At 38.4% G+C, this 23,897-nt stretch overlaps 1 protein-coding gene across 2 annotated transcripts in view; it reads right to left on the bottom strand.

The window, feature by feature from the left end:
• Window positions 1–23,897, bottom strand: part of Phactr4 (phosphatase and actin regulator 4) — a 95,946-nt gene that overhangs the window by 60,811 nt on the left and 11,238 nt on the right. For both annotated transcript variants that reach the window (XM_077791315.1, XM_026391664.2), the window contains exon 2: window positions 8,202–8,255. Coding sequence is in view for 1 of the 2 variants with exons in the window: in XM_026391664.2 (XP_026247449.1) it covers window positions 8,202–8,217 (16 nt within the window). In the remaining variant the exon portion in view is untranslated. The remainder of the gene's footprint in view (window positions 1–8,201; window positions 8,256–23,897) is intronic.

Below are 23,897 nucleotides of genomic sequence, written 5' to 3'. Positions count from 1 at the left end.
CAGTTGATGATGGGAACACAGTACTAAAAACAAGGCAATTAAGTGTGTATATGCATAATTAATGCTGAACATAGAAATCTCTTTACCCAATATTCTTTAGCCCTCACCATACCAAACAGTGATGGAAAGACTGCCTCTTAGACCCTGATATCAATATGGGAATGTTCTTCAACAAAAAGGTCAAGAAGTTCACCGTATAATGAGGCCCACAAGGAACCAACCTACACATTTAAAGTTTCTAATTGGCTATTTAGTCTTCCACTCTAAATCATGAGCAGATAGCTAACTGTTACTAGACATCAGAGAAAAATCCAACATAAAAGAGACCAAGACAAAGACAAACTTAAAAAAAGAGAGAGAAAAAAAAAAGTTAGTTATTAGAAACTTGATTAAATTAGTTAAATGAAAAAGAAAATCTGTTGAAACAATGAAAAATACTATGTAAAGAAACATTAAGGGGGCTGGGTTGTGGCTCAGCAGTAAAGCATCCACCTAGCATGTGCGAGGCCCTGGGTTCGATCCTCAGCACCACATAAAAATAAATAAAATAAAGGTAATATGTCAAACTACAACTAAAAAATAAATATTAAAATAAAGAAAGAAACATTCAGGCAGCCTGTAATCCCAGCAGCTCAGGAGGCTGAGGCAGAAGGATTGCGAGTTCAAAGCCAACCTCAGCAACAGCGAGGCACTAAGCAACTCAGTGAGACCTTGTCTCTAAATAAAATACAAAATAGGGCTGGGGATGTGGCTTGGTGGCTGAGTTCAATCCTCAGTCCCCCCCCCCCCAAAAAAAAGAAGAAACATTCAGGGCTGGGACTGTAGTTCAGTGGTAGATGCTTGCCACACATGTGTGAGGCACTGGGTTTGATCCTCAGCACCACATAAAAGCGAAGAGAGATGGAGAGAGGGAGAGAGAGAAAGAAATATATTGTGTCCATCTACAACTTAAAAAAAAAAAAAAAGGAACATTCAGAGAATTAAGACCTCCTAGAGGCTGAGAATGTAACTCAGTGTGGTACAGTGCTTGCCTGCCATGAGTGAGGCCCTGGGTTAGATCCCCAGCATCACCAAAACAACAACAAAAAAATAAAAATAAAAAAAGACAAAGATTTCCTGCATATTAAAGATATAATAGTAAGGAATGACAACAACAAAAAATATCCAAAAACCTAGTAGAAGATAAAGTTGAATAAATCTAGGAAGTATAGCTAAAAGGAAAAGATGAACTTTAGAGAGCTATTCTAGGACATCCAACATCAAGAAGCTACTAGAAAAGTCAGATGTGGTGGCATGCACCTGTAGTACTAGCACCATGGGGGCTTAAGAAGGAAGATCACTTGAGATGAGGAGTTTGAGACCATCCTGAGCAATATAATGAGACCCTATCTCTCCCATCTCTCCCTCCAAAAAGGAAATTGCTAGCATCAAGAAAGGAACACGTGAAACTCGGGAAACAATAGTTAAGAGAGGAGAGGGGCAGAGTTGCCAGAGGAAGAAAGAAGGGATACCCTAGAATGATAGCCATGTGCCATATACAGAGGATTACCTGTCCAGATTAGAGAAACATGATGGACTCAAGAAAAATACTGAAGGCTGTTGTCAACAAGATCTCTGCTGCCACTTACCCTATTAAGAAAGGGGTGGGGGGTCTCTATGTTGCTCAGGCTAGCCTCAAAATCCTGGGCTCAAGGGATCCCTCTGTCTCAGTCTCCTGAGTAGCTGGGACTTAATAGGAGCATGCCATCATGCCTGGCTTCATTTAACCTCTTTTAAAAGCTAAGAACAAGTTGGGTGCAATGGTGCACGCCTATAATCCCCCAAATCCAGGAGGCTGAGGAAGGAGGATAGGTTCAGGTCAGCTGGGGTAATTCAGTAAGATCTGTCTCAAAATGAAAGGCTAGGGGTGTAACTCAGTGGTAGAGCACTTGCCAACACGTTTGAGGCCCTGGCTTTGGTCCCCAGTATTGTAAAAGAAAAAGAAAAACAAAACAAAAAGAAAAAAAATTTGGTGAGTTTACATCTTGTTTTAACTAAAGGCTGATAAATTTCTTCTCAACATATCTGGCTGAGTAAAGAGTCATTCCACCTGATAAAAACTGGGTTGTGGGCTGGGGATGTGGCTCAAGTGGTAGCATGCTTGACTGGCATGCGTGTGGCCCGGGTTCGATCCTCAGTTGTAGGTAGGTTGTGGTCAATTTAGGAGAAATCACGGAAGTGCTGCTCCCTTTGACTGTATTTCTACCACATGTCTAAGACCTGGCTCACAATCAAAGTTTGAACAATACAATTTCCAAGACTAAGTCTTGATTTTGCCCATAATTTTCATAGAAAGAACTCTGTGAATCAGAAAACTGAGAAAAGTATGGCTTACTGATCCAGGGAAATCCCTAAGATCTTTCAGAAGTTTAAGAGGTAAAATCAAATATGTAAGAATACCAAAATCTTGTCAGACATGGTAGGACATGCCTATAATCCCAACCAAGGAAGGAGGATTCCAAGTTTGAAGCCAAGCTGCACAATTTGGCAACTGTCTCTCAAATTGTTAAAATTTACACTGATACGTCCCTTAATGACAGTGATATGTTCTGAGAAATGTACCATCAGGCAATTTCCTCATTGTATGAATATCACAGGGTGAACTACACAAACTAAGACAAATGCAACATTACTAGGCGATATAATCTTCTGGGACCACCATCATATGTTTGCTCTGTCATTGACTGAAATGTCCTTATGCTGTGCGTAACTATATTTACCTTTTCCAGTATGTTGACACTTGCACTGATGATGCAAAAACCAGGGTAGGAGCACCAAAATGAGGCAGGAGTCACTATATTTTTCCCCTCTATTCAATTACAGTTAAAACTATAGGTAATCTTAAGAATGTCCTTGATGAAGCCATAAGAAGTGTTAGTTTTTTTTTCTTTGTTTGTTTGTTTGTTTTGTGAGGGTACCAGGGATTGAACTCAGAGGCACTCAACTACTGAACCATATCCCCAACCCTATTTTGTATTTTATTTAGAGTCAGAGTCTCACTGAGTTGCTTAGCACCTCGCTGTTACTGAGGCTGGCTCTGAACTTGTGATCCTCCTGTCTCAGCCTCCCTAGGCGCTGGGATCACAGGCGTGTGCCACTATGCCCTGCAAAAGTGTTAGATTTAATAAATCTCAACCTTTCTATACATGTCTTATTATTATGTGTGATGAAATAAGGAGTATGCATAAAGCACACTTGTATACTTGTGCATGCTGGTTATCTCCAAGAAGGTACTTGTGTGATCAAGTTGCAAACTGAGTTAGTCAGTTTTCTTCATGAAATACGATTTTTACTTGAAAGAATAAATGACAAACTGTTATTCACATAGACATTGCACATTTTTTCAAAGTAAGCCTGTCATTAACAAAGAAAACTGACGTTATTTGTTCCCAGTGATACATGTAATTCAAACTTTCAAATAAAAACCTGAATTTTGGAAATTTTACATCCAGAGTGAGTTTACCTTCCCAATATTCAAAGACTTTTTTGATGAGAGCAACAGTGGTATTAACAAATGTGATTTTTAAATATTTTTGAATGAAATAAATAAGCACGTGTTTATGTCTGTCCCATTGGAATTTGATAGGTAAAATTTTTTTACTATTTTTATTTTCAGAATATTACAAATAATTCTTTCTTTATATGTCTACATAATCTATAGCTATCCTGATTGTAACAAAATTCTCACTCCATCTTATAGAGACTTGGTCTTCTTAAAAATAAACTCATTTTACATTCAGAATTCGATTCTTTATCAAAGAGCATCAAATATACCAAATTCTTACCATAGGTATGCTTTATAAACAACTAAAAAAAAATCAGTTTAACATTTAAAAGGAAGACTACAGATAGAGAAGGAGTAGGATTGTTAAAACTATTGAGTCATTTCTATTTTCCTATAAAATACACATCAGGAATGGAAATGTTAATTTAAAAATTCTTAGAGTTAAATAGGTGCAAGAGGAAAATCTTTCCATTAGCACAATACCCAAATTTTTGCCTATATTAGCAAACATCAAAAGCACATATCAGGTTGAGAGGTATAGCTCAGTGGTACAGTGCTTGTTTAGTATACCCAAGGCCCTGGGTTCAATTCCCAGCCCCCCCCCCCAAAAAAAACAATAAAAGTACATTTCACTTATTTCACTTTATGTTTCAATTGATGACTCAGCCAACCATAACTTCCATAGCACCTTTCACTTTAATACTCTCAATAAATGTAAGTTACATTTAATTTCAGTTGAATTAAAATAGCCTAATATTTAACTAATTAAATCATATTAAAAATTAGGTTATACAGGGGCTGTGGTTGTGACTTAGAGGTAGAGCGCTTGCCTAGCACCCGTGAGGCTCTTGGTTTGATCCTCAGCACCACATAAAAATAAATAAAATAAAGTTTGGTATTGTGTCCAAACACAACTAAAAAATAATTTTTTAAAAAATTAGGTTACACCGATTGAGTATCCTTTATTCAAAATGCTTGGGATCATGCAGCAACTTGGAAGGCTAAGGCAAATGATGGCAAGTTCGAGGCCAGCCTCTACAACTTAGCATTACCCTGTCTCACAATAAAATATTAAAAAAAAAAAAAATTAAAAGGACTAGGGAAATGTAACTTAGTGACAAAGTGCTCAGAGGTTCAACCCTGGAACTGAATCAAAAACAAAATCAAGGGGGCTGGGGGTGTGGCTCAATGGTAGATGCTTGCAATAGCATGTGTGAGGCATTGGGTTCGATCCTCAGCACGACCTAAAATAAATATGTATTGTGTTCATTTATAGCTAAAAACATAATTTAAAAAAAATGCTTTGAACCAAAAGCATTTTGGCTTTCAATTTTTTTTTCAGATTTTGGGATATTTGCATATACAGAATGATATCTTATGTTAAGATATAAGTCTAAACATGAAATTCATTTGTTTCTTATACTAAAGGGTCATTTTTTACAGTATTTTTTAGTATGTTTGCATTTTGACTATAATCCATCTTATGAGGTCAGGTGGAAATTTCCACTTGTATTATCACTTTGGTGTTTAAAAGATTTCAGACTTTGGAGCATTTTGGATTTCAGATTAAGGATATTTAACATGTACTTATAGGGCAAGGCAAGAAGGTCAGTAAAAAAGAAAAAAAAATCTTTAGCGTTTTCATGTAACATTCCAGTTCTTTAGAATCTGTCACTAGACTACTAAAATAAACTCAATTTATTATTCTTCATAAATAATCCTCTCAGGAATTAATTTGGTATTAAACTACAAATTTGTTAACAAAATACTGACTGCCCTCTAGTGTTCAAACTAAAGATCTCATTGATGAACTTGATATTACTCAAAAGTCAACAATCCATCCTAAAGCAGTCATCTAGGGTCATGAATATCAGAGAAATTCTGCTCTTTGCAAGGTTTTCAACAGAAGTCTTCTCAAACCTAGTCAAAAACTATTTAATCTGGGCTGGGGGTGTGGCTCAAGCGGTAGCCTGGCATGCGTGCGGCCCGGATTTGATCCTCAGCACCACATACAAAGATGTTGTGTCTGCCGAAAACTGAAAAATAAATATTAAAATTCTTTCCCTCTCTCTCTTAAAAAAAAAAAAAAAAACTATTTAATCTGAGCTATCTGATTACTAGTATCGGTAGTCCAAAAATCTTACCTTAGTCATCAGTGACAATGGGGCAAGAGAAGAACATAAACTTACTATCATTTTAAGAACACATCCTCAAATTGCACTGGCACAAAAAAGGACTTTTTTTTTCCATGTGATGATGAGTGAGAAAATGCTTGTATCATATACTTCCTCAAAGCATGCTAAGGTTAAACTAAACTGATTCCTCTTTTTTTTTTTTTTTTGGCTGATGCATATTTATAAATGTAAAGTACTTCCAAACTAGTCTTCCTAGGTTATAATATGATTTAAAAAATCTGATATTCTAGAATGAATCTCTCATTTTGCAATAACAATCAACAGGAAAACAAGGTTTACATAGTAACTGACTTTTTAGTAGAAAAGGCAGATTTAAACCTTTGTGTAGATAGGTACAGTGGCACATGCCTGTAATCCCAGCAGCTTAGGAGGCTGAGGCAGGAGGATCCCAAGTTCAAAGCCAGCTTCAGCAAAAGCAAAGCGTTAAGTAACTCAGTAAGACCCGTCTCTAAATACAAAATAGGGCTGGGGATGTGGCTCGGTGGTCAAGTGTGTTAGGAGCCACAGCAAAAATATTGATACAGGCACCTTTGGATTTTATTGACTGCCAGCCAGCAATTCACATTCATATGGTAATTGGACTCATGCTGTTCAGCTGGGCCCATTTCAAGACTCAGGTTACTCATGTCACTCTTGTAATGGGAGAGTTCCCATTGGTTGGGAAAGGATGGTAGGAGGGTGTTCGGGGGAAGGGAAAACCCCCCCGGCTCAGGTAGAACACACACGTGGCGGACCCACCTGTTAGGGGACGCACACGGCCTCTCTCTAAATAAAACTTTGTCTCAGTTTGACTGGCTTGTGTTTTTGTGCCCAACCGGGTTGCAAGATTGCAAGCCCGTGTGCACTGACAGCTCAGCAGGGGATCGCTCAGCAGGGGTGCCGCAGGCAGTGCTCGGCAGCAGGAGCTGGACTCAGCCGGCCCGGGGCCGGGCAGTTTGCGGCAAAGTGCCCTTGAGTTCAATCCCCATAAACTACCCCCCCACACAAAAAAAAGGATGGAGATGTGGCTCAGATTAAATTCCCCTGGGTTCACTCCCTGGTACCAAAAACAAACAAACAAAAAAACCTTTGTGTACCTAGATTTAGATTCTCCTACTCACATTGCTATATGAAATACTACATACAGGCAAAACATCTTTGCTATTATCATCACTTTCATATTACCGGTCCTTGACTAAGTAATAATGAAACACTACAAAGTGCACTTGTTTCTGAAGTATTAGCAGAATTAAATTTCCATCCCAAATAAAGTATACATAAGTTAATGTACGATCTAGATAGAAAACTTTGGGCTGGGGTTGTAGCTCGGTGGTAGAGAGCTTGCCTAGCATGTGTTAGGCCCTGAGTTCGATCCTTAGCATCACATATGAATAAATGAATAAAATAAAGGTTCATTAACAACTAAAAAATATAGAAAATATAGAAATAAAAATATAGAAAACTTTGCATTTATTAATGCCATTCTTGTTGGACTTATTTTTGGAGTTCTTTTTAATTAAAAGTCTCATTTATGTAACCTACATGGATCTATTAATGCTACTTTTTAAATATTTTTTTTAGTTGTAGTTGGACACAATACCTTTATTTTACTTATTCATTTTTATGTGGTACTTAGCATTGAACTCAGTGCCTCGCACGTGCTAGGCAAACACTCTACTGCTGAGCAACAACCCTAGCCCCATTAATGTTATTTTTTTTAATTCTTTTTTTTTAAAAGAGAGAGAGAGAGAGAGAGAGAGAGAGAGAGAGAGAAAGAGAGAATTTTAATATTTTATTTTTTAGTTTTCGGCAGACACAACATCTTTGTTTGTATGTGGTGCTGAGGATCCAACCCGGGCTGCACGCGTGCCAGGCGAGCTCGCTACCACTTGAGCCACATCCCCAGCCCTAATGTTATTTTTGGATGCATTAATAATTTAAAAATATCTCAGCGGGCTTGGGTTGTAGCTCAGTGGTATAGCACTTGCCTAGCATATGTGAGGCACTGGGTTTGATTCTCAACACCACATACAAATAAATAAAATAAAGGTTCATCAACAACTAGAAAAAATATCTAAAAAAGAATTTTAAAAATTAATAGATAAAAATCATACAATCAAAAGCTTGTTGAGTTCCTCAATTATCTTTAAGAGTATAAGTAGATCCTGTGAGAAAAAGTTTTGAGAACCACTATTCTAGAGAGAAGCATACTGAAGCCAGGCAAAACACACACCTATAATCCAGCAACTCAGGAAGCAGAGGACAGCCTGGGCAATTTAGCAAGATCTTGTCTTAAAATAAAAAAGGGCTGAGGATATAGCTCAGTTCTAGAGCACCTCTAGGTTCAATCTCTAGTGTTAAAAAAGAAAAAAGAGAGACAGAAGCATTCTAAACATGAAAAAATTAATTCATTCTCAAAGCTTTAATGGAAATGAGATCAAGCACAAATGTAATTTACTAAGAAAAATGCAGGTGATACTCACCAAATGGGTCTTCCATGCCACTGTTAGCCAGTTTAGGAAAGGGGGGTATAGTTTCTAAAATGAGAGAAAGGTAAAACATAAACTGTATCATTGTCATTTATGGTTTTTAAAAAATAAGCCAAATTCAGTAATACTGATTATAGCTTAACACTGGAACATCAGAGAAATGTAAAACTTATTAAACAAAAATATTGCTAATTGCAAGATTGAAAGGAGGTTGAGATATAGATAACAGTACAACAGATAAAACATTTAAAGCTAAATTTTTATTTTAAAACTGTATCATTCTCAGTTTCCTCATATAAATTCCCTTTCAAATCCCTGACTTGCATTTATAAGAATACAAGGAAAAGGGCAATTTTTTAAATGTAAAACAAAAACACAAACACCTAAAAAAGGATATGAAAGACATCTTTGAAGGAGGGAATTAATTTTACCTAAAGAATGTGGAAGTTAAAAAAAAAAGGATGTAAATCAATGGAAGTGTAACTGATGTGATTCTGCAATCTGTATACGGGGTAAAAATGGGAGTTCATAACCCACTTGAATCAAAGTGTGAAATATGATATGTCAAGAACTATGTAATGTTTTGAACAACCAACAATAAAAAATAAATTAATTAATTAAAAAGGAATGATAAAAGAAGGTTCAGTAAGCTTAGACCACTAATATGAAAACAAAACAAAAAAAATGTTTTGAAAGAAAAGTTGACTATATTTAGAGAGACATTCAACCTGCTTCATGTCCAATCAAGACAAGGGACAAATATGTCCAATCCAGCTCCTTATCCTTCCCAAGATTTTGACCCCAAAGGGCATTCCTCAATAAACAATTCGAATACTAAACTCCAGTTGGTACCAGTAATGACTGGAGAAAACATATAACAATCATTGTGACCACTATTTGCTTGTTGCCAAAGCATAGGAATAATTTTTTTTTAAGAGAGAGTGAGAGAGGAGAGAGAGAGAGAGAGACAGAGAGAATTTTTAATATTTATTTTTTAGTTCTCGGGGGACACAACATCTTTGTTGGTATGTGGTGCTGAGGATCGAACCTGGGCCGCACGCATGCCAGGCGAGCGCGCTACCGCTTGAGCCACATCCCCAGCCCCGCATAGGAATAATTTGACATTTGAAAATCCATAAATCCATTAAAGGTCCACTTTTGGGTTTTGGAGTTGAATCACTAGAAGACTAGATGGCAATGAGGACCCATCACTGGTCAAAGATAGAACAGTTTGGGGTTTTTTTTTTTTTTCTGACCCAGGTGCTGGTCCAACTTTTAAACTGTCACCAGTGGTGAACAGTGGTTGTCGGTGGAGGAGACCACACTACTTGATTAAATGTATCAGGGTGCTTGAAGGTAAGAAGAAAACAGTAACTATAATGACAATGGAACTGAAAGACTATAATTGCTAAACTCAATTAGGAAAAGATAACAAAAGGGTAAGAGTGATTAACAGTCTACTGAAAGCTAAAAAAGGAAGCCAGTGCAGCGTGCTGGCAGACATCTATAATCCCAGCAACTCCAGAAGCTGAGAGGGCAGAACTCTCTCAAAACAAACAAAAACAAACAAAAAAAAAGGACTAGGGATGTAGCTCAGAGGCAGAGTGCTTGCCTTAGCACATGTAAGGCACTGGGTTTGATCCTTGGCATCACATAAAAATAAACAAAATAAAGGCATTCTGTTCATCTATAACTACAAAAAAAATTTTTTTAAAGAATGTCAAATATAAAAGACTCAAGGCATATTTATAACTTGCAGAGAGGCTCTTTTCTCTTGCAGCAGGGCAGAAAAGCAGAAGACCAGGCCTAGGAATTAATCATAAGAGAAGCAGGGCTCCAAAGATTAATTCACAGTCAAGAGAGAGATGTTATACCCATGTAAGGGATCTGAATGGGAAAGAACGAAACACTGATACAGAGGGTAAAAAGACACCTTAGTTAATGCATTGGTTTCCATGTGGTTTGTCCCTTAAAGGTTCATGTGCTGGAAACTTGTTCCCAGGGTGATGTTGCTGAAAAATGGTGAGGAATCTTTAAGAGTAGAACCCAGTAGCAGGTCTTTAAGGCCACTAGGGGAACTGCACTCCAAAGGGATTAGAGTAGCTCTAGTGGACTCCTTGTTTGGTTGGTTCCCCCCCAAAAGTAGAAGAGGAGGAAGTACTACCCAATTTATTCAAGGGCATGTGAGAAAGAAAAATTATAGGCATGAACATAAGTGCAATATCCTACACAAAATAGCAAAATATAACCATATACATATAACAATCATTGTGACCACTATTTGCTTGTTGCCAAAGCATAGGAATGATCTGACATTTGAAAATCCATAAATCCATTAAAGATCCATAAATATAGTAGTATTAACAAATTAAAAGAAAAAATATATTTTAGTAGATAGATGATCTGTCAAAACTTCAGATAAATTAGAACAGAAATGAATCTGATTTTTAAAAAAAATTTTACATTTTTTATTATTTTATTTTTAAATTTGTTCTTTTTAGTTATACATACAGTAGAATGTATTTTGACATAATCATATACACATGGAGTATAACTTCCCAATCTTGTGGTTGTACATGATGTGGAGCTACACTGGTCATGTACTCATACATGAACATAGGAAAGTTATGTTCAATTCTTTCTGTCTTTCCCATTCCCATTCCCTCACCCTTCCCCCCATTCCAATCCAGGAAACCTATACCTCTCCACCCCCACCTCTGCCTATTATGGAATAGCATCTGCATATCAGAGAGAAAATTTGGTCTTTCGGGTTTTGGGGGGTTTTTTGGTCTTTTTTTTGGAGGGGGGGTTGGGAGGTGAGGGTGGGGGGGTTGGCTTATTTCACTTAGCATGATTTTCTCCAGTTCCATCCATTTACCAGCAAATGCCATAATTTCATTCTTCTATATGGCAGAGTAATATTCCATTGTGTATATGTACCACACACCTGAGTTCTTAAGAGCAAGCTGTTATAAAAGCCTGAGCCTGACCCCTGATTTTTTTCTTCCACCTGTGTTCTTGCCATTGTGATGACATCTACCATGAGGTCCTCACCAGAGACAAAACAATGGTGGTACCCTGTCCTTCAATCTCTGGAACTCTGAGCTAAATAAGCCTCTTTTCATTATAAAGATATAGAATTCCTTTGATATTTTGTTATAGTAACACAAAATGTACTACTATAATGCCCCTCCAAAATCTCAAGTGCTCAGATATCCCTTAATCCCAGGAGACCATAAAAGCAGCCCATCCTTCCTATAAGAGCAAATATTCTCCTCTAGCTCAAAAATAATAGAGGCCTTGTCACCTTATCCCCAAAACAATGCGACCTCAGGATCTGTCACTCTTAGCTAACTATCATGCCTCCTATCTAGTAGTCTTTTAATAGAATACCCCAGCCCAGATGTTCTGGTCCTGATAAGGTGAGCAGAGAGCTGCAAAATCTAGCCAGTGTGTACTGGCAGGAGCCAATACGAATAGCCAAGTGACTGAATTCTGGTGCTTGAACATGAGGACCAGAATGTAAGTCTAAATAAGAGACATTATCAACCTTTCTTTTGAGATAAAGGATTTAACATTTTGAAAAAAAATTCCAGGGTAGGTCCTGGAAACTGGAAAAGTGATGGCCCACACTAAGTTAACATTTCATCAGGTAATCCATCAAATTATTCTGTTCTTAGGAAAGAATGAGAAGATGCCATAAGGAATGTGTTAGTGAAGGGGCACCAGCATCATTAAGAAATTTGATAGTTGCTTTCCGCCATAGCAGAAACTGCTACAAAACTAAACTCACAGAGCACAATGGCCATGAAGGAACTCTTGAAACAAAGACCAGGTCATGGTACTTCACTATTAGAAGTCCAGCAAATGTAGTTACCATAATTACCAGCAAACTCAGAATGGCCAAGACACCAGACCAAAAGATTTATGGAGACAGTTAATAGAACATGATTGTCACTAGAGGCAAAACAGAAGAGCGGTTAATAAGAGTGCTATTCTAGGCTGGGAATGCAGCTCAGTAATAGAGCATGTGCTTAGCATGTTCAGGGGCCTGAATTCAATCTCCAGCACCCTAAATGCATACTATCACATTTGTAACACAAAAAGAAATAAAAAATAGAAGATCAGGATGCTGAGGGTAGTTGCTCCAATAAAAAAATCAAGATCCCATGCCCAGTGCCTGGACTTGAGCCAGTTTTAGACTCTGAACCCATTGATTGAAAGAGGCCAGTATCCAGGAGAAAGTAACTTGCAGCACCCAAGTATAACAATTCCCTGAAAAGCTCTGACCTATATGCTACAGGTTTCAAGGATGACGGTGCTCAAAGGTCCCTATACTTGGAGCTTAATACTCTGTAAGTACTGTTTTGAAATTCTTATAATTTTATTTATACATTCTGTAAGTGAAGACTGATGGGAAAATGGTGTATGTGCTAGGGGAGTGGCATAGCAGCTCATGTGATCAAAGATTTTAGCCTCCAACTCCATGCTGTCTGGATCCATCCCTTCCCTTCTTGGGCTGGCAGTGCCACAGTGATTTGGTGGGTGATTATGAAGCCAGAATTAGTCAGGCAGTTAGCATAGATGGGTAAATCAAGTCAGGTAGGATCAAGGAGGCCAATTTTTGAGTCCAGCAAGTTGGAGACTATCCCCTGAGGAATTAAAATGTTAATTCCTAAGGTAACCTGTCCCAGGAATTGCCCCTCCCTACAGGAAGCTTTAAGGTTGTTAATTAATGAGTCCTTGGCTGCTCCATCCTGCCCTAGCCCCTTCAGCCCACCTGTTTTCCACCTCTTAGCCATCCTACCAAGCATTTCCTAGGCCTAGTCAAATGCCTAGTCACCTATGCAGGAAGGAGAAAGATAAGAGCAAGAGGGTAGGAGAACAAAGGAAGCCTAGGACATATAAAAAGGCAGAACACCTCACTTCTTGGGATACCAGGATACCAGCTATGGCCTCCTTCTCCCTTCTGGGAGATGTCTATGTTACCTCTTTTTAAGTAAACTCTGCTTTATATGCTTGCCTTGGTGTGCTTCTTTAATGTTTAAACTTCAACATGTGAGGAAGCAAAATTCATCACTGATAACCGGTGGTATCAATTACACAGGAATTTCTTGCCCATTTTCAACCCAAGTGTATTAGGCATGTAAACTATGCAGTTGCTCTGCATATAGTCATTTATTCAGGTAAGAGAATAAAGGAAAACACTCTAATTCTTTGAGGACAAGTTTTCATGGGTTCCTGGAGTCTGGAGTGTCATCATAGGCTCATAAGGACTAGGAAATAAATGAAGTTCTGGCTCAAACCCAGCTTACAGTGTGTCCCCTGGTCTGTGGGCCTTTCAAGCAATCATTTCCCTGGTCCCTGAATGTAAAATTGAGACAGACATAATTGGAAATTTGTGCAACCTTCGTTTTGGGTCCTTGGCCTATGAGCTAAGAGTTAAGCACATTGGGGAGGGCTAAGTGGAAGAAAGTCTCTAAAACTGCCCACCCCACCCACCAAGATAACAAATACAAACAAAACAATATCAGGGCAAGGGAGGGGGTAGAAATTAGTTCTACACCCCTAGAGGATGCAGTATTTAACAGGGTTATCCCTATAGAAATCAAACAAATCCTGGAGAAAGGTAGAAACTTACAAAAAAATCAGTCTAACAGTAGCTGTGACTTCAAGTGCCATGCCAGATGTGCTTTTTTGCTAGAACACATTAGCACAGACCCAAGAGCAAGGTAGTCACCAATAACTGGTGGAATAAGTACTTGTTTTACCCCTATTAGAAAACAGGATAAGAAATAATTTACATTCACACAGGACAGATTATAGCATTATGTCAACCTGCCAGCCTCTGGCATAGTACAGTCTTAAGAGATATAGCTCAGTGGAAGTGGTGGCATGTAATGTAATTCCAGATACTTGGGAGTCTGAGGAAGAAGTATTGCAAATCCAAGGCCATCTTAGCAACTTAATGAGGCCCTAAGCAAATTAGCAAAACGCTTCCTCAAAATAAAAAAATAAAATGGGCTGGGTATGTGGCTCAGTATAAAGCACTCCTAGGTTCAATCCCTGGTACCAAATAAACAAACAAACAAACAAATAAATAAATAAAAATTTTTAAGGGCTGAAGATGTAATTCAGTGGTAGAGTGCAGTAACACAGAAAGAAAAAAAAGGGTGGGGAGGGGGAGAGGGGGAGAGGGGGAGGGGGAGAGGGGGAGAGAGAGGGAGGGGGAGAGGGAGGGGGAGAGAAGGAGGGGGAGGGGAGAGGGGGAGAGGGGGAGGGGGAGGGGAGGGGGAGGGGGAGGGAGAGTGGGAGGGGGAGGGGAGAGGGGGAGGGGAAGGAGAGGGGGAGAGAAAGAGAGAGAGAGATGGATGGATCATTAGGATTTTTCTGTAGAACATCACTCTGATCTACTCCATTAATAACATGCTATCTGGGCTAGAAAAGCAAGAGGTTAAAAAGCACAACAGAGGCCTTTATAAGATACACAATCTCCAGAAGGTGAAGGATAAATGCTACAATCATATCAATACAATGTTAAAAGGCCCAGTAGTCAGAAGCATGGTAAGACAAGATATTCAAATAACGGCTTCTAGGTAAATTATTGCGTCTTGTATCTCCTACCAAGAAGAGGGGAGCACAACTCTTGAGAACACAGCTCTGAATTTTATATTGGGTAACCTGAAAAGTTGAAATTTGAGAAAAGTTTTGAGATTAGGAAAAAAAAAACAGGAAAGAGGTACTAGGGAAAGAAATTTACCAAATTGTATTGTTAAGTTGTGTGCATATATGAAAATGTAACAACAAATCCCACTACTAGGTATCGGGGTATTACGATAAACCAAGTGGGAGAATCAATACACAGAATCAGTAGCCCAGGAGCTATAGAGCAGGGCCACGCTATTTGCAGTGTTAAATGGCATGTCTTCTGTAAAACACCTCATGGCAAGCTACTGGCTCTAGTATACTGGACACAGTATATCCAACCATGGGACATGAGTGATCATCAATCTAGAGTCACTCATCATGACACTAAGTTATAAGACTGTAAGGACCCAACAAGAATCCACCCTAAGATGAAAATGATACATTCAGGATAAAGCACAAGTAGAATTAAAAGGCACAAGCATTACCAGACAGCCCAACAGTCAAATCATCTGCCATTGTTGCACCAGGGCCTCTCCCTCAGCATATACTTTTGGCCATATGAGGGTATACTACAGCCTCACTCAGAGGGTGGAACTTACAAACAGTGCTTTAAAAAACAAAACAAAACTAATGAGCAGAACTGTAGGTAGTATATCTACTTTGTGTGGAAAAAAAAAAGTGGCTAAGATTGGCAAATAAGCAAAATCATGGGCAAATGTTCTGAAATGTTAGCCAGGGATATTAAAGGAGAAAGACTGGAAATTGAGGCAAAGAGATATTAAGGAAGGACAAGGGCAAATAAGCAAAATCATGGGCAAATGTTCTGAAATGTTAGCCAGGGATATTAAAGGAGAAGGACTGGAAATTGAGGCAAAGAGATATTAAGGAAGGACAAGGAGTGGATCTAAAGTGTGAAGATCTTTGTATCATGTTAGTGTTCATCAGTGAACATTTTCAATGGAAGAGGTACTAAATAACCAAGTAAAGAAAATGACTCAACCAATTTACATCAGTCATCATTTGCCATGGCTTCCCTGGTGCTAACAAAATGTACACATGAACAAAGATGGCAATGGTAGCAAGAAAGACACTACACATGAGCTTTACCTCCACTTAATAAGGATGCTCTAACATCCAAGTAACCAGCAACACAAACCCTCAAGATGGTACCATCTTTTAAGGAAACCAATTGACTATTTGATAATAAGTTGATTATACTTGGCCCCTTCTATCATGGAAAGGTGAATAATTGATTCTTTTATTTATTTATTTATTAGTTCTAATCAGTTATACATGACAGTAGAAAGTTTTTCAATTCACTGTACACAAACGAAGCAGAATTTTTCACTTCTCCGGTTGTGGAACAATTTATTCTGACAGGAATAGATAATGTTTGAGGTATAAGTTAATCTTTCTGCCCTCAGGGTTGCCGTAAACATCAGGAAGGCTTAGGAAATGTTTGATCCACTACCAAGTATTATTCCCATAACACCTTGTCATATATCAAGGAAATCATCTGGCAGTTAAGTGCAGGACAAGAACCAGGACCCTGGGACCAACTGGTGGTATCACAACATGTGCTTGTTAACCAAGGCAGGTACAGCAGTGCCTCCCTGTAGTTTCAGCATTGGAAAGCTGAGGCAGATGATTGGGCTCACAAGTTTGAGATCAGCCTGGGCAACTTTGGGAGACTCCATCTCAAGAAAATAAATAAATAATAATACAACTAGGCAAGAGATTTGAGTAGTCCTTCTCCAAAGAAGATACACAAAGAAAGGGCCAACAGGCACACGAAAAGAACCTCACCATCTGGGGCTGGGGATGTGGCTCAAGCGGTAGCGCACTCGCCTGGCATGTGTGTGGCCCGGGTTTGATCCTCAGCACCACATACAAAGATGTTGTGTTCGCTGAAAACTAAAAAAAAATAATAAAATAAAAAAGAACCTCACCATCATTAGCCATCATTAGTCAACAGGGAAAGGCAAATCAAAATCTCAATGAGATGATGTTTCAAACCAAGTACAATGTCTATAAATAAGATAGACAATAACATGTGTTGATAACCAAAACCCTCATATACTGCTGGTGGAATGTATAATGGTGAGACAGGTTTGAAAAAGAATTTCCCAGTTCCACAAAGAGTTAAACACTAAGTTTACCATATAATCCAGCAATTTCACTCCTACATATGTAGAAGAAAAACAAAAATACACATCTGCATAAAACTTTTATACAAATGCTCAGAGCAACATATTTTATAATAACTGAAAAATTAAAACCACCCAAATTTAAAACCACTCTAATGTCTATGAGCTGATGAATGAATAAACAGAATAAATACAATGGAATATTATTCAGCAATAAAAATAAATGAAGTATTGCCAGGTACAGTGGCACATGCCTTTAATCCCAGAGACTTGGAAAGCTAAGGCAGGAGGATCACAAGTTCTAGGCTTAGTGAGATCCTGTCTCAAAACAAAAAATAAAAAGGACATGGGATATTGCTCAGTGATAGAACACCCCTGAGTTCAACCCCCAACAACACACAAAGCATGTGCGCATGTGCACACACACACACATACACACACACACACACACAAAGGCAAGCAAGCAAGGGAGGGGCGGTGGCAAACACTTTTTTGAAACTCTGAAAATTAACCAAATGCTAGCAACAATCCAAAGACATTTATTTTTTATTTTTTTAAAGACCCAGAGGTTTAGGGGCTGAGGTATAGCTCGAATATGTGAGGCACTGGGTTCAATCCTCAATACCACATAAAAATAAAAAATGATACAGTGTGTTCATCTACAACTAAATGAATATTTTTTAAAAAAGACAAAGGTTTATTTAGGAAAGCAAGGAATACATACTCAAGGGCCATCTCCAGAAGGAGAAACTGCTGATATTTCTTTTTTTTTAAACACAGCTGATGCTGTCAAGCATGATGGTGCACATCTGTAATTCCAAATTGCAAGTCCAAGACCAGCCTCAATAAGTTAGCAAGACCCCCATCTCAAAAATAAAATCTAAAGAACTGGGATGTAGCTCTTGCAAAATGCCTCTGGGTTTAGTTCGAAGTGTCAAAGAGGAGGGGCTAAGAAAAAAAAAAAAACAGCTGATTCTAAAATTAGCAACAAGGGGCGGGGAGCAAACAATCTGAGCAAATGTTTCTTTAAGGAAAACATACAAATGACTAATATGCACGTGAAATGATGTTCAACATCACTAGAGAAATACAACTGTAACAGTGATATACCACTTCACATGCATTAGGATGGTCATTATTTAAGAGAGAAGATAACAAGTATATAATGATGTGGAGATATTGGAAACTTGGCACATTGCTGATAAGAATGTAAAATGGTACATCTTTTGAGAAAAACATTATGGTGGCACCTTAAAAAAATTTTAAAAACTGAGAGTGATGACAGACACCTATAACCCCAGCTACTTGAGAGGCTGAGGCAGGATAATTGCAAATTCAAGGCCAGCCTCAGTAACAATAATGAGACCCTGGGGGCCGGGGTTGTGGCTCAATGGTAGAGCACTTGCCTAGCATGTGTGAAGCACTGGGTTCAATCCCCAGCGCCACATAAAAACAAATAAATAAAATAAAGGTATTGGGTCCATCTACACCTAAAAATAATAATAATAATGAGACCGATTAAAAAAAAGAGAGAGAGAGAGAGAGAACTACCATAGGATCATAGGATCTAACAATACCCAAAAGATGTGAAAGCAAGTACTGAAACAAATAGTTGCACACCAATGTTCATAGCAGCATTACTGATAATAGCCAAAAGGTAGAAACAACCCAAATGTACACTGATGGGCAAATGCACAAACAAAATGTAGTATATACATACAACAGAATGCTATCAGCCTTAAAAGGGAGTGAAATTCTGATATATACTACTAACATAGATGAACTCTGGAAACATGATAAGTGAATAGGCCAGACACAAAAGGATGTCAAGTAGTTAAATGCATTGATATAAAAAATAGAACAGGGGCTGGGGATGTGGCTCAAGCAGTAGCACGCTCGCCTGGCATGCATGCAGCCCGGGTTCTATCCTCAGCACCACATATAAACAAAGATGTGTCCGCTGAAAACTAAAAAATAAATATTAAAAATTCTCTCTCAATAAATAAATAAATAAATAAATAGAACAGGGCTGGGGTTGCAGCTCAGCGGTGGAGTGCTTGCCTAGCACATGTGGGCACTGGGTTTGATCCTTGGCACCACGTATAAATAAATAAAATAGAGGTGTTATATCTACTTACAACTAAAAACAAAAAGTAGAACAAAGGTTGCCAGGGAATAGGGGAGTGAGGATAGGAAGTTATTGTTTAATTAGTATAAAGGTTTTTTGTTGTTGTTATTGTTTGTACTGAAGACTGAACCCAGTGGTGCTTTACCAGTGAGTGAGTTTCATCACACTAAGCCAACCAAGCACAGATTTCCACAGCCACACACAACAAAGAATACAGGCTTTACAGGTTTAGTCCAGGAAAGTCATCAGACAGAGAACAAGAAAAAAAAAAACAGAGGAGGAGGGAATCTTACTTCCAGAATTGCCATATTATATTATCTTAAATAGGACACAAGAAAATATGTGCTATATTAAGGAGAGGGCAGTCAATAAAACTGTATCTGAAGAATATTTGATGTTGGACTTAAAGAGATTTTACAAAAGCTACTATAAATACTTGAAAGAACTAAAAAAAGGATGAGGACATCATCGCTCAGGGGTAGTTTGTACCTCAAATGTCCCCCAAAAGCCCAAGTAGTACAGGTTTGATTCCCAGCCCATGGTGATATTGGAAAGTGGTATAGTCTTAGGATGTGGGATCTATTAAGACGTTTTCTGTTTTTGAGGTTATGCCTCAAAGGCAATTATGGGGCTCTCTCTTTCTCTTTCTTTTTCTGTTTGAGGCTGCCACAAGGTGGGCAGCTCTCTCCACCGCGTGTTCCTCACTATGAGGTACTGCCTTGCCACACACCCAAAAGGAACTGACCACAGACTGAAACCACCAAAATTGCTAGGCAAAACACAAACCTTTCCTCTTTTTCAGTAAACTATCTCAGGCATTTCATTACAGTAATAGGAAAGGTGATAACACAAACTTCAGAAATCAATCCTCTAGGGCTGAGGTTGTGGCTCAGCGGTAGAGCACTCGCCTAGCATGTGTGAGGCCCTCGGGTTCTATCCTCAACACCTCATAAAAATAAAGATATTTTTAAAAAATATCCTCTAAATTTCTTTATCCCTCCTAGGGAAGCAATAACAGCCCAAATACAAACCATAACTAGTTTTCTCACCCTGCTCTATAGTTTTAAATACCCCCCCCCACACACACACAACTTCCAAACATATATTTTCAGATCAAACCTCTCCTCTAAACTGACATAATCATAGCTTACCCACTTACCTCTTCTTGAAAAGCTAATAAGTTGTGGAAGCATATCATATTTTAAAAACAAACTGTTGATTCCCCACCCTTAACTTGTTCCTACCCTAGTCTACCCTATTCAACCAACAGAGTATCAGGTGTAGACCACTTACAAAAACAGCTGCCGTGTGTTAGCTGCTATTTTTTTTTTAAAAGAGAGAGAGAGAGAGAGAGAGAGAGAGAGAGAGAGAGAGAGAGAGAGAGAGAGAGAGAGAGAGAATTTCAGTTTTTGGTGGACACAACATCTTTGTTTGTATGTGGTGCTGAGGATCGAACCCAGGCTGCACGCACGCCAGGCAGCGCGCTACTGCTTGAGCCACATCCCCAGCCCTGTTAGCTGCTATTTTGTATCATTAGCACTATCATCATCTTTTCAGTAAAAGTGACAACTTAAAATTTCCTACTGCTCAGGACACAAACCTTAGTGTCATTCTTCCTCCACTCTCTCACACCCACCAGACACGGGTATTAGGGATTGAAGGCAGGGGCACTGTACCCACTGAGCAACATCCCCATCCCTTTTTTAATTTTTATTTTAAAACACAGTCTTGCTAAGCTGATGAGATTGGTCTTGAACTTGTGATCTTCTTGCCTCAGCCTCACAAGTAGCTGGAATTAAGCCATGCCTATCACTCTTAACTCTTTTTCTCCTACCTACATCTAAATCAAAATCTTACTGTCTCTGATTCCAAAATACACCCATAATTTATCCACTTCTTACCAGTTCAAGTTGTCCATCCTCTTTTGCTAGACTACTGTAACCAACCCCCAACTGGCCTCCTTTCTACTGAGACCCCCCTATAATTCAGATACTTTTTGGAGTGGTCTAGTTAATCCTTTATTAAAAAAAAAAAAAAAAAAGAAAAGCAGATCATATCTCCCTATCACATCTGAAAGTTAACTCCAAATCTGAAGTTAACTCCAGATTTCTTACCATGACTATAAGATCCTATGAGACCTGGTCTCTGTCTACTCCACTGACTTCATTTTCTCCATCCTTGCTCTTGCTCACTCTGCTCCAACCACACTGATACTGATGCAATTTCTCTAACTCAACAAAAATATTCTTGCCCTAGGGCTTTGCAGGTGCTGTTCAGTCAGCTTGAAATGCCCTTTTCCCAGAATTGGCATGATTTTCTCCTTCATTTTGGGTAACAATTCAAATATGACCTCCTCAGTCAAAGGGTCTTTCCCTGAATAGCCTAATTAAACTATCAACCCCCTTTCCATCACATTCTATCCTTTTACCCTGTTTCATTTTTACTTTTAACTTATCATTACCTGCTGGCACATTATCTAGATCTAGAAATAATCAATTTTTATAGTATCTAGACAGTATCATTATAGCAATGACACTGTTTTTCTCACCCTGTATCCAAGCATTTAGAATGTGCACACACAGGTGCTCAAAAAATACTTAATGAATGAACACTAACACCAAATATACTACTTTGTCCATGAACAAGAAATTAACAGAAATGGACTTAATGTGCATACATTTGAGCCAAGAGAAAACCAAAAGGATCTCAAAGGAACAGAAGTTTCCAGGCAATATACATACTGAAAAGTGTCCAAAGAAATAAATCATCTCATGTTATTAAAATAGTAGAGAAATACTAAACTCTAAATGAATTGCACACAGCAGAAACTTCAATTCATTTCAAAATTATCCATCTTATTAATAGCAAAAATTTTAGCAGTTTATAATTATTGTATTTAAATAGGAAATTGTTAGTTTTATTGTCAAGAGTTATAAATTTACATATCCTTTTATGTTTGTAACATTAATATAATGAGAATATTTTAAACCAATACTGGGGATTAACAATAAAAATTTGGGCTGGAGATGTGGCTCAGCGGTAGCGCGCTCGCCTGGCATGCGTGCGGCCCGGGTTCGATCCTCAGCACCACATACCAACAAAGATGTTGTGTCCGCCGAGAACTAAAAAATAAATATTAAAAAAATTCTCTCTCACTCTCTCTTTAAAAAAAAAAAAAAAAAAACAATAAAAATTTTCCTTTAAGCGGGGCACAGTGATGCACGCCTGTAATCCCAGGAGCTCAGGAGGCTGAGGCAGTCAGATTGAAAGTTCAAAGCCAGTCTCAGCAACAATGAGATGATTAGCAACTCCTGAGAGACCCTATCTCTAAATATAAAAATAAAACAGGGTTGGGAATGTGGCTCAGTGGTTGAGTGCCCCTGAATTCAAAGCCCAGTACCACCCCCTCCCAAATTTTTTTCCTTTAAATAAAGCATTACTTGGATTAAGAAACTGTTTGAGAATGAATCTCATCATAACAGCTCCCTGCTTTATGATTTTTGAGTAAAATAAAGTACAAACTTCATACTTGATTTACATGTTCCTCTATGATTCAGCCTGTTTACCTTCCTGATTTCATTCCCTGTCATTCTTCTCCTTTGCCTATCATGTCATCCAAATCAAACTACGCCCCATTTCTTGCATCCATATTCCTTCTTACCTAAGCTTTTGCACATTGTTCCCTTAAAACCTTAAAACTCTTTTCCCCATCTCTTTATATAGCTAATGCCTTCAGATCTCAATTAGTAGTATTAGTATTAGTCAGGAGTCTTCTACCTTTCTTTCTTTCTTTTTTTTTTTTTTTTTTTTCCTTTTTCCTCCAGTGTTGAGGATTGAATCCAGGGCCTTGTGCATGCATAAATGCCCAACCCCTAGTCAGGGTTCTTCTGAGAACCAGTAGGATGAATATAAACATACATACATATGTTTCTTGAGTATAAAGACAGATTTATTTCAAGGAACTGGCTTATGTGATTGTGAGAGCTGGTAAACCAGAAACCTACAGGACAACATTCCCAGCTAGAAATGTTTAGGCAGGAGCTGGAACTGCAATCTTGAGGCAGGGAAGACTTTTCCCTCAGGGAGAGACTTTTAAATTGATTGGACAAGGCCATGATACTATCAAGGATAATCTCCTTTGGTAAAGACTAATGGCTAGAAATGTTTTTTTTTAATAATTTTTTAATATTTATTCCTTAGTTTTCGGCGGACACAACATCTTTGTTTGTATGTGGTGCTGAGAATCGAACCCGGGCCACACGAATGCCAGGCGAGCGCGCTATCGCTTGAGCCACATCCCCAGCCCCTAGAAATATTAACCACATCTACAGAATACCCTGACAGCAACACCTAGATTAGTATTTAACTGAATAACTGTGCACTATATATATAGCCTAGCCAAGCTGACACATAGAACAAACCAATTGCCTTTATTATATAAATAAATACAATTACTGTACCTACACAGTAATCCCTTAGGGCTATGAATCAAAGTCTTTATCCTGGAGGAGCAGAAAAACAGAAGTGGGGCAGACCAGAATAGAGGTTATAGGGAAGTTCAGACTCAAGGACTAAGGAATAGTGTTGGTACTTTTTCAAGATCTAATTAGCATAAATTCTGACCAATAATATTGGCCAAAGAGCTATATAAATCCCTAGACTAGAACACTCCAGTGGTAACCTACTACTGGGTCCCCTCTCACCCTGGGGGAGTTCTATTTCTTTTCTTCAGACTTCTACTTCTTTCCTTCTTGCCTTCTGTTGTTG

Source organism: Urocitellus parryii, chromosome 11 (genome assembly GCF_045843805.1).
Source record: "Urocitellus parryii isolate mUroPar1 chromosome 11, mUroPar1.hap1, whole genome shotgun sequence".
Taxonomy (NCBI): domain Eukaryota; kingdom Metazoa; phylum Chordata; class Mammalia; order Rodentia; family Sciuridae; genus Urocitellus; species Urocitellus parryii.
This window is presented reverse-complemented; position numbering and strand designations above follow the sequence as displayed.